The 15,409-nt window shown below is 36.4% G+C and overlaps 1 protein-coding gene across 3 annotated transcripts in view; it reads right to left on the minus strand.

Annotated features, from left to right (window-relative positions):
* Positions 1-798: 798 nt before the first annotated feature.
* The window catches only part of BLTP3B (bridge-like lipid transfer protein family member 3B), a 48,615-nt gene continuing 34,004 nt past the window's right edge, over positions 799-15,409 (minus strand). For all 3 annotated transcript variants that reach the window (XM_021552883.3, XM_021552881.3, XM_021552884.3), the window contains 7 exons: positions 14,864-15,039; positions 13,092-13,228; positions 12,191-12,341; positions 7,987-8,243; positions 5,710-5,818; positions 4,623-4,792; positions 799-3,955 (listed from right to left, as the gene is read on the minus strand). In XM_021552883.3, the coding sequence (XP_021408558.2) occupies positions 3,830-3,955; positions 4,623-4,792; positions 5,710-5,818; positions 7,987-8,243; positions 12,191-12,341; positions 13,092-13,228; positions 14,864-15,039 (1,126 nt within the window). In that variant the 3' untranslated portion in view covers positions 799-3,829. The remainder of the gene's footprint in view (positions 3,956-4,622; positions 4,793-5,709; positions 5,819-7,986; positions 8,244-12,190; positions 12,342-13,091; positions 13,229-14,863; positions 15,040-15,409) is intronic.

Here is a 15,409-nt window from a genome sequence, read left to right on the forward strand (position 1 = left end):
GCATGCTAAAAATACCTAAAACTGTAAACAACTGTAACTACACAGCTTTTATTTACCAGCAATTTTTATGTTTTTCCCTAATTTTATTGAGAAACAAAGCTTTGTTCCTCCAGCAAAGACCACTATTCCTGTCCAAGTTTTGCATCCCTTAACGCCAATGAGCATGATCTTGGTGCTGCTCGTGCTCTTAGGTTTCCTGCTGTTACTAAGATGAGGAGGTCACTGCCAGGGAACTCAGCCGAGTGAGCTGAGCACGCTGCTTGGTGCTGCACCACCGGGAGCCACGCTCAGCACAAGAGCTGTGCTTCAGCACTGCAGAGCCTGCCACTGGGTTCACAATGAGGCACAGGGATTGGGGCTGCTATTCAAAAGCCGGTCAGCAAAAGTGAAGTGGCATGGGTTGGAATTTAAAAAAGATAAGGTTGTATTGCAGGGCTATCAAAAAAATAATTTCCCTATTGGGAGGAGTGAATTAATGGATTTCACAACAAATACCCACAATTTCATTAGTACTTAACATATCAGCAAGGTGATGGTCTGTTTCTACAGTAGAGAAAAAGACATTCATTTATACCAACAGCTGAATTGGAATCTGATGTACTCTAAAATGTGCAGATGACAACAGTGAGCTGAAAGTCCACTTGAAGCATTTTGTGATGAATGTTTTAAGAACTAGACCAATGCGAGCACATTATTTTATATAGAAATCATTGTGTCCATCATTACCTGAAATCTGGTCACTGCAGGGAGTTTGCTTCTGCAATACTTACATACATTCAGTACTCTTGGAATTGTAGATGCTTGATACAAGTGAAGTTTATTATCACATTATCCTTGCATTTATTATAAAATTATTTTGAATAAAGGTAACCATTATCATGGCAGACATAGGAAATGTTCTGAAGATAGCAGTTGTCCTTTAGAGATCATTTGTGATCCCAGATTAAGACTTCCAAATAAATACCCAAGCAAGACAGTGTACAAACAGAACATGGCTAACAGAACTGGGAAATAAAGGACTTAGGTAGATGGGACCCAAGCAGGTATGATCTCTGCAAAACTCCCTCTTTACTAGGCATTTTATAAGTAATACTGTAAGGCCACAAAATTTTGATTTAAAACTGGTGCTTACCAACAAAGTTAGAATTGCAGTGAGAACTGGAACTGCACATGCCAGAAAGATTCAGTGACCAAGCCTGAGAAAGCGCACAGCCTCTTTCGGGTGAGCTGATGTGAAAGCTTCATTAGATATTAAACCAGCATTTCCAAGCAAGATGAAGAGTGCTAAACTAAAGTGTAGGCCAGTTAAAATTTCCATAGAAAACATAGAACAAAACATGGTAACAGTTTTCCTACCAGACTTCTGGAGTCAGTTGTCTATATACAATTAAGTTCTCCAAAGTATCTTCCATTTAGGTATTTGCAGAATAAAAGCAAGAGGCTCTACTGATAGTACAAATTTCCTGTCTAGGAGGTTATGAACACCAGAAGAGCCTTGAAGATGAATTAAACCTTTTTTTTTTTTTTTTTTTTTTTATTCAGAGGCTTTTTGTAATTATGCTTAGTATAACCTATTAGAGCTTAGTTTAACTTTGTACTTTCAAACATTGATAAATTAACTCTCTCTCTGCAGTTTTTATAATAGTAAAACACATTTCAGAATGACACTGTACTATCACTCTCAGTATTGTCAAACTCACAACCAAGCACACTCATCTCCTCTGAACTGTCCACAGGTGATGTTCAATACTGTACAATGGCCATGAAGTAGAAATGTATCCAGTTATGAGTGCTAAGAAGTGATAACCTGAATTTCAGCAACTGTACGCAAAAAGGCTGGTTTGGGCTGTTATTTTTGATTTGGTTTGCAATTGGTTTTTCTCAAAACAAGCAAGTTTTAGTTTATGCAGTAAAAAAGACCCAGACATTTGATATTGCTATTTATTTCTTTTTAAAAATTAGATAATTCTCAATGTAATATTCTAGCAACATGCTACTAAGCACTCTATACATTCCTTCTTCAAAATAATTCCAACTAGATCTTGGTAAGGATAAACCAAATAAGAATTATTTTAATAGTACCATCCAGAGTTAAACCAAAGGAGAAATCCTCCCCTGAATCTGACATTATATTTATGTGAAATTGCACCACTCATACTTAATACTGTGTTGTCTTATATAACTATTCAAATACAAATATTTCTCTGATAGAAACATTGTGTGTATATTTTTTCATCTAATTCAGAATGATAGAATTAAAATTTCCATGGGAATTAAGAAAAGTTTCAACTAGGGTTTTATATGGCAGTGCCTGAAACAGTTCTTCCACAGAGTTCTTTGTTAAAATTTACACACTTTCAGTAACTATTTCCAGCAGTGCAAATGATGTGTCCTTGAAAAGTTTTAATGAAAACAATTTAATTAAAACTGGTTTGACAACCTGAGTATGCAAAGTCAAACCACAGGATACTAAATACTTTTTGAGATTTGTTTGCTTATCTACAAATAGAACTTCCTCCAACATCCCATGGAGCAGAAACAATTGTGGTAGCAATTAAAAGATTTTCATTTGTCAGATTCAAGGTCACTAGTTAAATTATTCATTGAGTTTTACTTCCAGCAAAGACAATCTCTTACAGGCATGTATGGTTTTGTACGTTGTTTCCTAAATTGTTTAAAAGCACACTCTTACAGTCTCTATTTTATGGTATTGTGCTTTTTCACTTATTCATCTGCACCAGTTTTTAGCTGAAAATTATTGTTCAATCTGTACAAATCACCCATAATTTAAACTGTATAATGGCATTTCATGTAATCTTATGATTTCTTTGGGTAATTAAGTGATTCTGTACAGCTTTTTTATAAAAAAAAAGAGCAATATACAACTAATGAATCCCAGTAGGATTTCCACCCCTCACAAGCACTGACATTATTTATTTAAACATATTGAACCAAATCCTTGGGCATGTCTGATGAGTTGTGCAATAATCAGACATGCATGCAAAATGGCTCAAAGCTCACCTGTCACAAAGGGCCAGATCCTATATCAGGGCTATATCCTCTTCACAGAGAAAAGAAAAATAAAGTGTGAATGTCTAAATTACATCAGCTGTACGGATACAGTGGACCTTCAAGCAGAAGGAAAGCCCAGAAGTATGCCCTCTTATTTGAAGGCTCCAGCATTTACTGTTTTATTTTAAGAGTGCGTATGGGAAGGATATATGGAACTCCATAGCACCAGAGGATTATACTTAAAATCCTCTTGGGGCAAATTACACTGAATGTAGGGTCAATTTAGGGCTGGTATTTTAATTTTCAGTATATAATATTCTAGAGGATCTAGCCTGTATCATCATAGTGCAAATGTAACCTCTTCTATAGATATCTTCTGGCAACAATCAAATAACAACCTTAGAAAGAGAGGTACACCTTTAAGGTAAGTGAGGCATGGTACATGGAGTCTGTTATGTACCTAGGCACCTTCTTTCATTGCTGAACCATCCACTTTTCAGAAAACATTTTAAAAATAACATTTCCTTTGATAATATTAAAAGTAGATTATATGATATTTTCCTCAGTAAATTAATAAAGTACAGTATAAAGTGATTTTTCCAAAGTAATTTCAGTTTAAAATGGGCTGAGAAAAGTTACAATGTTTAATGAAAATTTCAGAAGAGTACCTGGTTCACAAACATATTTTTTTGTAATGAGAAAATTTTGCCTGTAAGCAAAAAAAACCCGCATTTTCAAGTGATTTGCAGATAGTATTTTAGGTGCCACCACCACCTGCAGTTATGATGATGATGCTTTGTACCAACAGAACAGTGTCCTACTGATGATCAACATTCATCTTCTTGAAGCGATGAAGCAGGGCATCTTTTTCCATTTGGACCTCAGCAAGAGCCATTTTGGCTTTGGCTAGTTCCTGTTTGAGACATTCATTTTCTTCAGTAAGCTGAAATGAACAGGTTAGAAAAGAAAGGTATTACTATAACTCCATACTGATGACTTTTTCCATTTCAGTAACTTTTAAAAAACTAAATGCTCCAATTCACTGCTGGGCGGAGGTTTGCTGAGGCTGAGTCAATTGCAACTGATTCTCATTCAGTTAGTGTAGGACATGGAGATATTTTTATGCAATTAGCTCAAAAGGTGGGAAAGCCAGTGTTTCAGCTATGCCATTTCCATTCTGGAGTGGAATGGAAGTGACCCAAGTTGCTGAGCTCTAGGACCAGATTCTTACCCAGTGAGAAAATCAGCCAAATTAATGTGTGGGTTCTGTCATTATCCATTCAAAATCTGGGTATGACTGATCTATCAGAATGGGTCTGACCACACAGCTAAGTTCCTTGTCTTTGGCAGCTGTGTTGTAAAGGAATGAGGGAGATGGGGAGAAGAAAACTCCTTTATAAAATTCCCTCTGACATAAAGGAAAAGAGTCAGTGTGCAGTGTATTATTACACTATTTAGAAAGCACTGTTAAATTGCTGTACCACACCATAATATCCACAATCCGTATTTTCTATCTCAAACAGATTTCTAAACAGAAGTGAATCACAGCCTTACAATTATGATTAATAATTTTGAGGGGGCAAGGTGAAGTCAAAATGAGTTCTTTATACCTCATTTTTAAGGAAGTCAGATGAATCCCTGCTTGATTTAGAAAGTCGGGGTGTCTCCCAAATAGTTTGCGTGGCTTGGTCTTGTGTTTTACGTTCAACAGATGCCACTACTTGCTGCAACGTGCTGCTCGAATTCTTCATCTTTGACATCTCATTTACTTTTTGATTGTCTGTATTACAGAAATAGTGTGCAAAGGCTTTGTCAAAATTTTTTTAAGCTTTATTCTTATCAGTATAAAATTAAACCCACCTAAAACAAATATACTTATAATATTAAGTACATCAATATTTGCCTCTCAAAGTCAAAATTAAGATTAAAATTTAATTAAAACTCATAAGCTTTTAGAGGAAGAAAGAAACAATATGTAACTTCCAGCCTGAAGAAAATAAAAGCATTTTTATAACAACCTATATCATCACCAAAAAATATGCACTCTGAATAATCAGAAATTTGAGAACTTATAATATTGCCATTAACATACTGTCTCCAGGTCTCTCTGAAGATGGCATTTACATTTAAAAATACAGTGAGATAAACCTGCAGAATCAAATTTTTAGATTAGAAAATAACCTTAATTACTTGGCATTAAGGAAACTTTCTAGCATTTGTAACTGAAGTACACTATATAACACCTGTTAAAATATACTGCTGTACATCAAGGAAAGGAGTCAATGTCATGGTTTTACAGTAGTTTCTACTACTACTACCTGCAACACAAAACAACAAAAGACAGCAACCATCTTGGAAATCTGTAAAGAAAGGCAATTTTTTGTTTGTTCTGTAGCAAAAAAGGAACCCTGAACTTATCAAGATGAAGTGATATGCACTGATGAAGCATATCCCGATGAGATTATAAGCATATTTTTTATTTCTTCCAGGTTGATTCAGCTGTGGATTATCACAGCCAATACACTATTCAAAAAGGTAATCTTCCTTTTTGTGACTACACATAGAATTATGGCATATGGCAACACAGCTTACACAAATTATCACCAGTTATCTTTTCATAATTAGTCACAAGCATGCACAAAGGAAAAAACAAGAGGATTATTGAATTGAGATATCAAGGTTCAGCAACATACAAACCTCTAATGAGAAAAGTGCCATCATCATTTCTTTCTATCCAGAGTATGTCAATATGCAGTTTTATGGGAACCAGATCAGATGCCTTAAGATTTTCGCGTGGACTGTCATCCTAAAAAAGACACATAATAAAAAAATGAGTTTTTAAGGAAATCAAAATAGATAATTAGGATGTTTATTTAAACATAAATGCATTTAATGAAACTTAAAAGGGAATGTTTCAGAACAGAATTTTCCAATGCAATCTCCACTCAACTTTGTCTCCCTTTTTTTTTCCCCCCAGGGATCATTTTAAAGGCTCAAAATTATCTCTGGAGTAAGTCTGCTGAACTCAATATATAGTCCAACTAAAATACTTCAAAGTGTTTTTACAGACATCTCAATAAGATTATACCCCAACTCAAGACATTTGTTAGCTCAGGAGCTGAGTCACAGATAAGAAGCCTGTGCTATATAGTGTTTGATTTTCCCTTGAACTATTTAAAGATTGAATGGGTATAGCAATTATTCTTGAGCAGATTTTGTCTTTTCAGAATTTGGGATGACACCAGCTGCAGTTTAGTTATACTACTGTATTAACAGAAGAGAAACTTCACAAATTACTTCTCTGGGGTCTCCCCAGGAAGTCTTTATAGTTCATTATGCCTGTCAAATAGAATAACACAGCCAGTATCATCAGAAACTATACACATGAGCATTAAATGTATACCAAGAAAGCTGTTGAGATATTGCTTCCAAATCTTCTTGAATCAGCATTAAAATTGCAGCAGAAAAATCAAACAATAACAATCTTTCTCACATTCCTCTCCTGACATGAAAAACACTGCATGAAGTCTCATGCAGAAGAAATAAAAGAACATACTGCATTTGAATAGGCAATGCAGAACACATTTGAACCATATCTTCTCACTCTATAACACCCAACAACCCTATAGAAATTAATCATCTCTATGTCAAATCTGCATTTTGTCAACCATCATGAGTAACTTCACCATGACTTGTGTGCACTGCTGAGTGAGCACTTGGGTGCTTTTGCTGCCAAGTAGAATCTTATTGCCAGTTTATTATTGTATATTCCCCATCTCAAGCAGCTGCTTTCTCAAGAACATTTTGCTTAAGTCTGCCTTCTTGCCAATAAACCAGCACAATCCTGGTTTTAAATGCATGTGGCTATGTGTAAAGATTTTGCTATTTGCATTTGGGCATTCATGTTTGTGATCCACTGAAATTTGAGGAGAAGGCTCACATCTCTTACAGAAAATGCTTGGGCTAATCCTGTAGAGGAGAAACAGCTCCAAGAGTGCCCAAAGATCCTCAGGGGATGGAAGGGCTGTATCACTGAGGGAAGGAATACTGATGCATTTTGAGTAGAACACAAGATAATTGCCTTTCCAGTTAATAATGATCTTGGCAGAATCAAGACCTTAGCCCCAGATGTAGAACTGAAGCTGCTCTTCCAATCCTCACCTTGTTCAAAGTTTGTATGGGTGATTATTACTGTCCAAAGCAATGTAATAATTATGTTTGTTTGTTTTTCTGTGGTTCTACACCCCTCAAAAAAGTGTCCTTATCTTTATATTCAGTGATTCTGCAGGACAGAACTCACCATCGTCTTTAAATGTCTGAAAGAAAGTCCCCTAGGAGACTTTCTTTCAGACATTTAAAGAAGATGGTGAGAGCAGAAGTGTCCTCTTAATGTTACTATTTTAAGATATGTGCTGAAAAACGCTTGCACTGTTCAGTATCTGTTTCTACGTAGAGAAGAACATGAAATTTGGGTTGTGTTCAAGTGAAATTGTTTGTACTGGAATTCCATAACCTTTCTCTTTATTTTGTACAGAACTCTCATTGCAAGAACTACCCTCCAACTAGGAGAGAGGAATAACCTTCAAAATCCGTGGTTTGTAATTAGAAAATCATATCGTTCGCTAAGCAAAAAAACCTAACCAGAAAAACCCACACTGTGCCTCTAGAACTTTACATATCAAATTCTCGACACCATGACTCTATAAGAAAGATTTGGGGGGGGGGGGGGGGGGGGGGGGAAGTATAAAATACTAATTCATACAAATAGCTTGTTCATGCAGAAAATTCCCCTCCAGGCATACCACAGAGCTAACCAAATCTATGGATTTTAAAATTGTTTCAGTGTTATCTAAAGACCTTTCAGAGTATGATAGCAGTTTCTTTGAAGTTAACTATATCCAGATTAGTAGTTTATCATCAAAGAAACAAGAACACATTTTTTTAGAGCAGCCAAATATCTCATTGTTAACATACTTTTAAATTAATCCTTGCATTGGAAACTTTTATCTTCATAGGCATCACTTCTGCGACACTTTCATCTTCTAGAAAATGCTGAATGTTTGTGAGAGAAGATGTTAGAAATTCAGCACTGAAGTTCTCCACATGACACTGAAGAAACCCATTTTTTACAGCTAGCAGGGAATGTACAACAGCACTAGGCCCACTTTCCCATCTCAGACTAATCTCAGGTGATGAATTAACAGGTCCAGCCACAGATTTACAGTCAGAACCTGTTGCAAAAAGAAAACAAATTTGCATTAAAACTTTTCAGTGTATAGAAAATCAATTACGTTGTAATTATTTCCATCTCTATTGTCCAACTGATTTTCCAATAAGTACCATTGTGTTACTATTCATAAAAGGCAGTGTTGCAAATACAGAACTTCAGAGCAAATTTCTAAGTATAGCACTTCAAAGTACAAAAATAAAGAGTACATATAAGGGCACAGTACCTAACTGTGGCAAGAGAAAAGACAATGGAGAACTATCACCATGTACACAAAAAAAATTGTTTCCTTGGTGCCTTGATGATGGATAACCAATTACTTTGCATACTTTTCCACTAAGTCATTAAATTTCAATTCAGAAAAACATTAAAGTCACTTCATTCTCTCAGGAGAACAGGTATTTTCTTGGAAAGGCTGAACTTCCTGATTTAGGAACCATAAACAGCAATGCAGTAAGATAGAAAATATGACCACATATGCATTACTTGAGTGGCAATAAATTTGAATGTTGGAAAAACTCTGGCATTTTCTTGCTAATTTCAGTATCTTTAGTTAGTAAGGACAATTGCAACATTCAACCTAAAAAGTTCTAAAAACCATAATAAACTAAACTAAAGTAAACTAAAATAAAAATTTAAGGTAAGCAGATTGTTGGGGAGGGGTCAGTGAGCAGTAACCATTTTTTATATAAAATGGTTATATGGTTTTTATATACCCCATGGGATTGTCATGTCATCAGTGTGATGGCTGACCTACAGAAATTATGACAAGAAGCACAATCACAGTAACAGAAAAACCAAGCATTGAAAGTTGAAAGATACCTCAAGAAAGAAACTCAAGAAAAATCAACTGAATTATGTCAATTCATCATGCAACAGACAGTGCCTAGAGCTACAGCAGTCTGACATTGTAATTGATTTGCTTTCCTATATGTACATTAATTGGGTTCCTCTTCCTGTATAGTGTGCCAGTTCACGGATGATGTGGCACAGCAGCAGAGTCAGGACTTGTACACTTATCTACTGGCACTAGAGTCAGGGTAGATGGACACACGGTCGATCTGGGCCAACAAATACCAATGGCAAGATGTACATGAGAATCTTCAGCCTCTGCTGTGAAGCAGAATCTCTCCCTTTTTTACCTCTGTGAATAGATGTTTCCAAAACACTGACAGCCATGACTCCATCCTTCCATCTTTCCAATGTTTAAGAAGTGCTAAATCGCGTATTTCCTTTCACAACAAAAATCCAAGCCAAAAACCAAGCAACCAACCAAAACCATACTGCAAGTATGAACTGTCTTTTTAGGCTCAGTCCAGGCAAAAGTGAATAAACTACCAGCAGCCCAGGAGAAGAAAGAACACTCTCTGGACAGAAGAATGATGAGCATTCTGTTCAATGAACCTCTGCAACTGGTTCGGGAAACTTTGCTTCCCTCAAGCATCCATATACTTCCCACACATACAGATAAAGAAATAAGCAGTAGGTGTCCTAAGTATTTCAGCATCCGAAGAGTGCCTGTATCATCCAAAGTACAGAAAAAGAACAGAGGAAAAGAACATACATCCAGTCTCAGCCTTGTGTCTATTTTAGTTATCTTGCAGATACCTCAAAGGGGCAGAGTCAAGGGAAAATGGAGTAAAAAATGCATAAAAAAATTTGGAAGCTGCTGTGAACTGCTGTTGCCTTCTAACATGCATGGTCAGCATTGTAAGACCTCAGTAAAAGCACAGCCCTCCCACAACACCTCTGCCATACTCCATCCCTCCTTCTTTTGGTTTTGCTGCCAGGCAAGAACAGATAAAGTTGCAGTCCTACATCCAGCCCCGCAGGGAATTACACAGCAACCATGTAGACCTCAACTTAGTCCAGCTTTTAGCCAAATTCTTCCATTTTTACATCTACTGCATTAACAGTATAGTAGGTTTTGAATGGTTATCTTCATCCAGAACATCTTGTAGACTGTAATTATAAGTTCAGTATTCACTGCATTGCATGGTTCCTCAGATTACTGGTTTCAATTGTTAATACAGCACTTGAGAAAGTTTTATTAAAGGTTTTGAAGAGGGAGGTTGCTTTTTTTAGGATATTATTGTACACATTTGCTCACCTGTTCTTTTGGTTGTATTTTGTTACCATTAACTCTTTTAAACAGTCTCTTTTGATCTGATTCTCAAGCTTTTTCCAAACTTTTTATCTTTTAGTTCTAATAGGAATGAATATGGGACACAGGGAGCAGCAGCAGAAGATTCCTGACAGTACAGAAATCACAGTGGAGAGAAAACATCTGTGGGGAGATGTACATTACAGAATAGAGTGACCAGCAATGCATAAAAACCCAAAAAAAGTGTCGTTGGCTCAGCCATTCAGGTACCTGCCAGAAAGAGAAAGGAAGAGATACGAAGTGGAAGTATTTGGAGATTCCAATCACGTTATACCCCTTCTATCCACAAAATAATTGGACAGTGCACAAGCCTCTCATTATCAGCTGAGAAGCATTATTATTATCAGAGGCTCAAGTTGTAGATACAAACAAGAGCAGGAAGGTGGCATGTTCATATTATTTACTCCCTCTGGCTTTTACAGAGGATATGGCAGATAACCAGAAGTCAATTTGCCTGCTGTATGAACTGAAGGTCAGCCATGAGTCCTCCCTGCTGGAACTTTTCCTAGGCTTCAGATCCTTGACTGCAACAGATGCTTGACTGCAACATCATGCAACAGCTGCTCAGGCAGCAGCTGCTGGCAGAGGCTCAGCTTACCAGGAAATGTATTCTTTAGCCAGAGGATCAGAGGTTGTACCACCTCTGAAGCTGAAGCACCTCCTGAACAAAAGCCATGCTGATAGAAGGTTGGAATAAAACGATGGCAACCAACAGCTACTATAGCTATTTTCTCAGAAAGGAGCTGAACCAGAAGCAGGTGTGTCAGGTATTTGCCCCAAAAACCCTATAGTGGAACAGAGCTTACATCCAGCAATCCATGTTGAAGGCTGGCAGACAGGAGCAAAGCATACTGTGACATGAGCTGCCACCCCAATACATCATGCCAAGGAAAACATCTCATCCATTAGAACTTGGGTTTTCTGGCAAAGTGTGTATATATTGTACTCATGCCCAAGAACAGCTCTGACAAGACACCAGTTGATCTAGCTGTGCAAATATTTGGCACGAAACTCTTTGTATTAAGCTTAAAAAGCTAAATACAACCAACCAACAAAACCTCCCCAAAAAAACAAAACAAACAAAAAAAAAACAACCCAAAGCAAACTAAAAACAGTTGTCTGTCTTTAAAGCTCATATTTCCTGACAGAGGAAATTTAAAAAAAAATTCTTAAACCACATATTATAAGCCTGTTTAAACTGTGTGTGTCATTTAATCTAGAGAAACTGATCTTGAAAAAAATAAACATTCCTTTAATGGAATAAAGCAAAGTAGTATTAGAGTCAAAAAGAGTTCCATCTTCACAAAACAATAAACACAATGCAATGTGCTGTGGTTCCACAGCCAGGCCCCACACAGCCTCTCACTCCGTCCCTCACCAGTGGGATCAGGGAGAGAACTGGAAGGGTAAAAGCCAGAAAACTCATGGTTTAAGACAAAGACAGTTTAATACAGAAAACAAAATCCAAAAACATAGCCCCATACCAGTCACTGTGAAGACAATTAATTCTACCCCAGACAAAACCAGCACATAATGCAACTTACTTCATTTTCAAAAAAGAAAACTAATGACCAGAATTCAATGCAATGCACCTTTTAACCCACATGATCATCCTACACAGTTAATTTATTCCTCCTTTTTAATGTATGGCAAGGAAGAAAGAAATCAGAGCTCTAAACTAGCATATAAAGGATGCTAGTCTAACATAAAGCTGTGTTTACATTTTTATTTACTTAGAACAAATGTTTCCAGCTCCAATTTCAACACACTGAATTGTTAGTTCTTACCAACAGTTCTGTTGCACAGATATTGTCGAACACCAATATTTCCTAGTTGGTTTGGTATCACTTGGTGGACCTGCAAGCATATTTCTGTGTCTTCTCCTCTGATGTCAATTTCACCATTAACACCAAATACTTGAAAAACCACAACAGACATCTGTCAACAAAACCCAGATATAACAATATAAAATTATAAAATGAATTTACAGTGATTATAATTTGTAAGGTATGTCTAAACCTTTTCCACCACAAAAGGAAAACAACCCTTTGTATCTAAAACCCTTGCTCACAGAGAAGCAAAAAGTTCTCATTTTCTTATTCTCTTCTTTTTGTACACAATGGCTTCATAACAGATTGCTCAACAGCCTCTCCAAACACAGACACTTTTATTTATACCCCACTGACACCAATTCAGAACTGGCTAGAAAAGCCATGGAAGTGAGATAGAGCTTCCTTACTCTGACTGAGAAGCACATGGCTTATGTGATACCTGAAATGTCAGGTATCTGACATTTCCTAAAATTGCATTCAATTTTATGCATATAATAAGCACAATCAAGCACTTGCAGCGCTGAATCAGGTTAAAAAGCTAGAACAGCCTAAGAAACTTTGGCTATCTGAATATTAGTCAGCCCTTTTTCTCTTCGTACTGGGTTGCAGTACTTAAAAAAAAATAAGTAGAAGCCAGTTTTCTCTATGTGCTGGGTTGCAGTATTTTTTAAAAATAAGTAGAAGCCAGTTTTAAGTCAGCTTTGGTATCAGAAGATGTGTATCCATCATCATTACAACTATTTTGGGTTCATTTTTCTAATTACTTGAAAAATCACCTCTAAAAGTAGACATTTTAGTTGTGCTTTAAGGTTTAATTCACAGAATAATGTATTCTAATGGAATACAACAATATTACCATTTCTTCAATAGTCTCATGGGCATTTTCTGAAGCAGCACTCATGGCATCTGGAGATGACCCATCACAATTTTCCATCACTGTGCCTCCTTCGTGGACATTTTCTGATGGGCTTTGATAGTTTGTGGATGTAATACCTTCCAAATATACATCAGAAAAAATGCAAAGTTAGCATAGCATGATCTGAATCACTCCTACATGTTACAGTGAGCTCATGGGCACTCTATTCCCCCTTCCCTGGGACCCTGTGACTCTGATCAAGATAACCCTGGATCCCTCCTCCTTCCTGCCCCAATGGGATTGGCGGAGAGCCAGGGAAGCCCACCCTGTCCAAAGTCTATATAGATCCCTGACATTTCCTGTTCGTGCTCTTTTTGCACTGCTCTCCCCTTGGACACCAGAGAATAAAGAGAGCTGAACCAACGTATATTAGGGTAAGAGCCTCTTTTGGAAATCTTTGCCATCGCCTGATATTCCTCCCCTTCACAGCTTGCTTACCTCTGAGCTAGCCTAGGATATTTTGAGGGGCTGTGCAAGGAGGGGAACATCACCTACATTATGAATAAAGTCCGTATCTGTTAGTGAATGCACACATTAAATTGTTTTTAACATGAGTTGAGTGGCTTATTAAACAAATATTTATAGTTGAACTGCCAAATCCATTCCTGTTATCGAAAGTTCAAAGTTCTAGATGCTAATCAAAATTAAAGCAGGATATAGTGACAAAACCAAAACAGCACTCTACATGCATTGTTAAAAAAACCTGTGAAGGTATTTTTTAGGTTTCCAAATCAAATAATATAAATGCAATCCAGCCAGCCAGAAAAAAAATTGTAAGTTGCGTGTCTAAAATACTGCACCGTGCCTTTAGAGCAGATGCTTGTATGCTTAAAGAAGCTACATATATGTTCATTAGAGCAATCATGATAGTGTTTCCTTGACAACTGGAAAGCATATTTAACCTGCAGTTAAATAGTTTAACAACCTAAAAAGACATATACAGGTTATTTAAAATGGAAATTTCATGTATTAATTTCATGGCATACTCCCACATAAGCATATGCAGGAATACTCCTACAATTCAAATATGTAACAGGCAAGTGAAGCAGTCTTCTCATTATTGCTCTGGACTGAATCTCTTAGGAAAAAACCCAGTCTTATGCAAACTAGAATTATCAAAAAAGAGGTAGCAATAAGGTTTTCTTACTCTATTTCCTGACATGAAAATTATTTCGTCAGTATATACACAGATGAGCAAAAATTGGACAAATACCTGCTATTAGACAGTCAATACTTGGGAAAGGAGCTGCAAGGAGGCTATCTGTCTGTCTGGTAATTAGCATGGTGAGCATTAGAGAAAACTCATTTTTTTTTCATCCACTTCTAAAATGAAAGCTTCTTTACCACTTCAAGTGTAAGACTGATTTGGGCTCCAACCTGTAGTTATTGCAGCCAAAGCAGTTGCTTTCAAGCATAACAAGGAACAAGTTCTGCCTAATTCAGATTTGCAAAAAAGCACTTCAATGCTCTTACTTTCCTTAAGAGAGGAAAATGAAGCAGAGTTAAAATTAAATAGTCCTGCTAAAGTAGAGCAAATTACTGCTTTCCACTGAAATTATAAATGGTGAATACACTTGATATTACCGATGAAGGTAACAGAAATAGTCCTGTAAAGTATCCAGGATTTGCTGGACTAGAATCCTTTTGAGCATGACTTTAATAAAAAACAATATTTTCATGATTGCTTAAAAATATTTTTTAAACCTGCTTACCTTTCTCCAGAAAGCTCTGACTATCACTACCATCACTCTCTATCAAATGATCCTCTAGCATCACACTATCAATAGAGATGGTATCCAGAGAGACTTGTGATGGACTTCTCTTCATATTTTTGTAAGAAACAGAGAATGCAGGGAGGTTGGATGAGTAGCGTTCCTTAGGCTTAGCACTTTTAAAATATAAAGATATTATGAAATTATTATTTAAATTAAATAATACATAGAAGTTACTTTTAAAATTCCTCTAAACCAAGCAAGATATAAATGAAAAAGTCTGATTATTCAATAATCCTTTGACAAGAAGAGGTAAATGTAGAAACATATATTCATCTAGGTATTTATGTCAATACTTCTCTCAATATATATTTCCTAATATTTTAACTAAAAGTAAATAGTTTAAATCAATTAACTAACACTTCATTTTAACTTTCCCTGAATGCTGGATACTGCATAACTTTTTTACATGCTTTAAAAATTTTCATCAAAACCACAGAACAGCCTGAGTTGGAAGAACCATCAAGTCTAACTCTTAAGATGTTC

Source organism: Lonchura striata, chromosome 5 (assembly GCF_046129695.1).
Source record: "Lonchura striata isolate bLonStr1 chromosome 5, bLonStr1.mat, whole genome shotgun sequence".
Lineage (NCBI taxonomy): Eukaryota > Metazoa > Chordata > Aves > Passeriformes > Estrildidae > Lonchura > Lonchura striata.